General features: G+C 48.1%; 2 protein-coding genes across 2 annotated transcripts in view; one reads left to right on the top strand and one right to left on the bottom strand.

Moving 5' to 3' along the window:
• The first annotated feature begins 2,883 nt into the window (after positions 1–2,883).
• Positions 2,884–6,000, top strand: part of UBXN7 (UBX domain protein 7) — a 79,518-nt gene continuing 76,401 nt past the window's right edge. Inside the window, exon 1 of the mRNA XM_030823017.1 lies at positions 2,884–3,565. Coding sequence (XP_030678877.1) covers positions 3,076–3,565 — 490 coding nt within the window. The 5' untranslated portion in view covers positions 2,884–3,075. The remainder of the gene's footprint in view (positions 3,566–6,000) is intronic.
• Positions 3,538–5,271, bottom strand: LOC115837322 (collagen alpha-1(III) chain-like). The gene has a single exon (XM_030823018.1). The coding sequence runs from the start codon at positions 4,273–4,275 to the stop codon at positions 3,538–3,540; it is 738 nt and encodes a 245-aa protein (XP_030678878.1). The 5' UTR covers positions 4,276–5,271.

Genomic DNA, 6,000 nt, shown 5'->3' with positions numbered 1-6,000 from the left:
TCAATTTCTGATCTTTATCATTTTTTCTTCATATTTTTCCTGTCATATTTCCTTGTTCGCTGAGTTGCTGTTCCTTTATTAACTTCTTGATTAAATGCTGAGCTACTTATTTTCCAGTCTTCTTCTCTAATATAACCCGTTAAGCTTATATATTCTCCTTTAGCTTCTGTTAAAACTCCACAAGTTTTGGGCCAGGCTCTGTGGCTCACCCCTGTAATCCCAGCACTTTGGGAGGCCGAGACAGGTGGATCACTTGAGGTCAGGAGTTCAAGACCAGCCTGGCCAACATGGTGAAACCTCGTCTCTACTAAAAATACAAAAATTAGCTGGGCGTGGTGGCCTGCTCCTGTAATCCCAGCCACTTGGCAGGCTGAGGCAGAATTGCTTGAACCCAGGAGGCAGAGGCTGCAGTGAGCCAAGATCCTGCCACTGCACTCCAGCCTGGGTGACAGAGAGAGACTCTGTCTCAAAAAACAAAACAAGACAAAACAAAAAAGACCCAAACAAACCAAAAAGCTCCTCGAGTTTTGGAATGCGTTTCCATGACCATTCCATTTTACATCTGTGTCCATCAATTTCCTCTTTTCCATCCTGCTCTCTGCCCCGGGGCTGCCTGTGGGAGCTACAAGGGGCTGCTTGCTGTGCCCTCTGTCTTCCATTTGGGTTCCGCCACTGAGGATTCCTGGCAGGAGACGGAAGAGAAGATCAAGGTCAGGGGATCCATGTCCCTGAACTCCTCTCTGAGACCGCCTCAAGCTGCTTATGTCCCTTCACAGAAGGTCGTTGCTTCTTGCGTGGTGGTTTGCTCTACAAAAAAAGCTCACTGGGGATTTCTCTAACTTCTCTCTGTTCTCATCTCTTTGGACATATGGGTTGTGACAGTTCTACTGTTACTGGGTATGAGATCCTCCACTGTTCCCTGTGATTTCCACGTATCTTACCCAGGCTGGAGTGCAGTGGTGTTATCACAGCTCACTGCAGCCTGGGCCACCTGGGCCCGAGTGATCCTCCCGCCTCAGCCTCCAGAGTAGGTGGGACTACAAGCTTGCACCTCCACACCTGGCTAATTAAACTTTTTTTTTTTCTTTTTTCAGAGATAGGGTCTCCCTGTGTTGCCTAGGCTGGTCTCAAGCTCCTGGGCTCAAGTGATCCTCCTGCCTTGGCCTCCCAAAGTGCTGGGATTATAGGCATGAGCCATGACACCCATCCTTCATATTCATATTCTTCTTTTTTTTTGAGACAGAGTCTCATTCTGTTGCCCAGGCTGGAGTGTAGTAGCTCAATCTTGACTCACTGCAAACTTCACCTCCTGGGCTCAAGCGATTCTCTCGCTTCAGCCACACAAGTAGCTGGGATTACAGGCACGCACCATCTCGCCCAGCTAATTTTGTATTTTTAGTAAAGACAGTGTTTCACCATGTTGGTCAGGCCGGTTTGGAGCTCCTGACCTCAGTTGATCCCCAGCCTCGGCCTCCCAAAGTGCTGGGATTACAGGTATGAGCCACTGCACCCAGTCAGTCCTTCATATTCTTTAATAATCCAAAAAAGCTTTTCAAGGTTGTATTATTCATTAATTCTTTATTTATTTTTCCCAGTTCCCTGGTTATCCATGGAAACTGTCTCATTTTCTTCCCTTCTTTCCCCCTACTCCCCCACCTCACCATGGAATCTTTTTGGCCACCTGTCTAATTTTCTTTTATCTTATTTTTTAATTTCTAAAAAAATGCCTTCTGGAGTTGTGGATGCCACAGGCTTTATCACTTTTTCCTGCACTGTTAATCTAAATCATATCATTAAATCTGAATTATAAGATTTTGGAAATAAACCTGATAAACCTGCAGAGCTCATTGCTGGCCTCTCCATCTGATGGAGGTACAGTGATCACTGTGTTTAGTTTTTGTAGTTAATGGTGTTATACCATTTTACATGGAGCTTGATTTTGCATGGCTGGCTAGTGACTCAGCCTTTAGGATGAAGGGTTAGGGAGACAGAGGTAACACTTTCTTGATTTGGCTTTCTTCCCTTGCCTGTTTTTGCACCTCTGCACCAAATGTGAAGGAATCAGCTTCCGAAATTTATGACTGAACCCTGCCCTTCCTCAGCCCATCTAGAGAACTGCAGCAACTAGGAAGGCAGTGCCAGGATCAATCTGTCATTTAACTTAAAATATCTTTTATATCCCTGTCAAACAAAACACAACAAAACAAAACAAAAAACTATACCCCTTGATTTGACATGGCTCTTTCTTAATTCTCCCCAATAGCATGTTTACTCTTAGGATGTGTCAATTCTTCAGACAGCTCATCCCATCTTTTATTGGGCCATTTTCTTATGAAGATGCAAAATATGTGGGTGGAGGTTGGAAGGTGGGAGGCTAAAACAAACGGAATCACACGGAATCTCTTTCAACTTTATGGGCAAGGTGGGGGATTATTAGATTTGCGCGCACCCCACTCATGTAACTGTTTTACAAAATACTTAAAATTATTCAAGTAACACACGAATATCTTTTTTTTTTTTTTTTTTGATATGGATTCTTGATATATTTCCCAGTCTGGTCTCGAACTCCTTGCCTCAAGCGATTCTCCCACCTCGGCCTTCCAAAGTGCTGGGATTACAGTCATGAGCCACCGCGCCCGGCCAATAATGTTTGTTTAAAGATAAAACGATAAATAAGAAACTCGAAGTAAAGTCCGCTTTGACCATCGTCCCGATCGTTCTCCTCTCTGGAGGTAACCATTACCAGCGTTTTGAGCACACTTTTCCAGTCTCCTTTCTATATGTTTTCTTTCCTCTACTGCATATACAGAGTTTCTTTTTATACAAATGACACCTCTTGGGGTCTCATTAAGACCCTAACGGGAGACGTGATGGCCAATTTATTTAGGGAAAGCAGACTAAACAATCGTTTATGAAAACCTACTGGGTGGCAGCCCTGCGCTAAGTGCTTTCTTTGGCATGAAGGGTTCTGGTATTTCACTCGCCACAATCGGTTAGCTAAGCCATTAGTTTAGAGGCTGGGGGGCGAGTACGGGGAGAGTCGCTTCAAAGCGAGGAGGTAGGGTTTGCATTTTGATGGGACCTGCAGGAAACCTAATAGAGTGCGGTGGAACTGCAAAACAGAAAAAAATACTGTCATCGGCAGTTGGCTCTGTCAATAAAGCTCGCGAAGCTGAAATGCGAAGAACTATCTGCCGAGACCGAAGCTTCCTTCGGAATCTAGGAGTCGACACCGCGCCTGCGAGGCTAGCCTTGGAGCCCGGAGAGGAAGGCACCAGCAGTGGCAAAAAAGATGCAGGCAGCATCGAGCAGCCAACCGGAGAGCGGGGAGCGCGCCGGCCCGGTGGGAAAATGCGCCTGCGCAGACCGCTGGGGGCGGGAGGGGCGGGGCTTCAGGGGCGGTCAATGCGCCTGCGCACAGCGCACGGCGAGGTGGGGGAGGGCAGTCCGTGTGTGTCTGTGTTGTTGTTCGGCGGCGGCGGCGGCGGTAAGATGGCTGCCCACGGGGGCTCCGCGGCGTCCTCGGCGCTGAAGGGGTTAATTCAACAGTTCACCACCATCACCGGTAAGAGACGCCGTTACCGGAAGGTGGAGAGTGGGGTCCGGAGCGGGCGGCGGGTCTGCCCCGGGCTTCCCCTTACCTTCAGGCATTCCTCCTTCGGGCTTTACCCACAGCTCCCGTCCTCCCTCCTGAGGAAGAGGCGACGACGGCGTCGGGGTCTCCGGGTTCAGGCGGGAGACAGCCCCCCCGCGCTCCCGATACCCTCGTTCTCTATCTCCTAGTAGTGTGGAGGGAGATCCCCCAACCCCCCGCCAGCCCAGACCTGGGAATGGGCCGAGTCCGTCCGCCCCCGCCGGCCCGGGGACCCGGGGGCGGGAGGAGTGGGGGGCCGCACCCGGGCCACCGCCCTCCTCCTCCTCCTTCATCATCTTCCCTTCTCTGTGCAGCCCTGCGGTGCGGTGCATCTCCTCACCTCCTTTTTTCCTTTCTTCCCCGGCCAGGTCATTCTGCCCCGGTTCCCGGCCTGCCCTTCCCCTTTCTGGGCCCCTCGGAGCCATCGCCGTGGCCCTGGCGGGTTCGGGCCCTCCCGCCTTCACGGCGAGGCCGGTGGGTTCGGCCGTGCCTTTACACTTCACGGGGGACAGGCCGCCAGAAGCGGGGGGTGCTGAGGAGGACCTCAGGGACTGAGGCTTTGAGGGAAGAATGAGGGGGAACCCCCAAGCTGAATAGGGGAGGCCTGGAGGAATCCAGGGTGGCGTTTCCCACCTCCCCATAATAAAACCATAAAGACGGAGACGATGGCGCCGGGCCTCCTGCTGATAAGATAGGGATGGCGGCAGAAACTTCTTTGAGAGAAAATCTGTTTCTGGGTGTCAGTATCCCCGAAACCCTAGGCCTAGGTTCTCTCCCTTTGGACCCCTGCGAAGGGCACACGCAGATCCTCTTACCGCCTGGAGGAAAGGCCCTAAAGCCATTCTGTGAATTCTGTCTGTCTTGTTTCTCTCTGATGGTGCTGAACTTTTCTTGCATGAGTTATTAGAGGGCGGAGCAAATGATGAAGTTCTCTGTGGAGTGATTTGAGAGAAGAGTACTCCAATGTGCCTGAGTGTAATTTTGCCGTTCTAGTTTGTCATTTTGGAAGGAGGTCAGAATGTTAGTTCCCTCTCTCAACGGATCTATACTTTATCTCGTAATTTGTTAGATGCGGAGAATGTTTCCACTGTTAATGTTCCTAGAGTTTAACGTGCAATATCTGGTTAAGTAAAATTTTATATTGTTTTAACTACTACAGGTTGTATACTAGTTACCGTTTTATATTAAAGCTAGTTTTATTTTTTTGCTTTGCAATGATAACGAGATATTTGACGCGTTGTTATCTAGCTTGTGGGCATGGAACATCAGGTCAAAGTTAGTAAAGGAAAATTTGTAATAAAATTGGGGTGAGGAGTTGCATGATAACTTCTCTTAATATTTTTAAACTTTGTGATTGGATTATTGAAGATATAAAGGATTGGATTATTATATTAAATACGTAAAGGATTTCCTAATGTCTAACAAATCATTGCTATGGAGAAGATTATTGTGTATGTAAGTTAGTGTTGCTGCATTATGCTTATATAGAAAAATCTTTGCAGTGAATCTGATAGAGAAGTGAATATCATTATTAATCCTTTAGATTTCCTAGAGATGGTTTATGATGCCACTTGGGCCTGGCGCTGTGTCTCACTCCTGTAATCCTAGCAGTTTGGGAGACAGAGGCTGGAGATTCACATGGGGCGAGGAGTTGGAGACCAGCCTGGGCAAAACATAGTGAGGCCTCATCTCTACAGAAAAAAAGAAAATGAGCTGGATGTAGTGGCACCGACATGTAGTCTCAGCTACTGGGGAGGCTGAGGTGGGAGGATTGTTTGAGCCTAGGAGTTCAAGGCTGCAGTGAGTAGATCATGCCACTGCACTCCATCCCTGGCAAGAGAGCAAGACCATTTCTCAAAAAAAAAAAAAGAGAAAAAGAAAAAAATGCCACTTCTTCTTCTTCTTCTTCTTCTTCTTCTTCTTCTTCTTCTTCTTCTTCTTCTTCTTCTTATTATTATTATTATTATTATTTTGAGACAGAGTCTCGCTCTGTTGCCCAGGCTGGAGTGCAGATCGCCCAGGCACAGTCTCAGCTCATTGCAACCTCCACCTCCCGAGTTCAAGCGATTCTCCTGTCTCAGCCTCCCGAGTAGCTGGGACTACAGGCGCCTGCCACCAGGCCCGGCTAATTTTTGTATTTTTAGTAGAGGCAGGGTTTCATCATGTTGGCCTGGCTGGTCTTAAACTCACGTCTTCAAATGATCCACTCACCTCAGCCTCCCAAAGTGCTAGGATTACAGGCGTGAGCCACCGCGCCTGGCCCTAAAAGCCACTTAATTAATTTTCAGTTTCTTATGCTAATTACTACTCTTCCCAAACTCTGATTGGTTTAACGCCACATTACTTCTTCTGTTGCAACATTTTTA

Source organism: Nomascus leucogenys, chromosome 11, assembly GCF_006542625.1.
Source record: "Nomascus leucogenys isolate Asia chromosome 11, Asia_NLE_v1, whole genome shotgun sequence".
NCBI classification, from domain to species: Eukaryota; Metazoa; Chordata; class Mammalia; order Primates; family Hylobatidae; genus Nomascus; species Nomascus leucogenys.
This window is presented reverse-complemented; position numbering and strand designations above follow the sequence as displayed.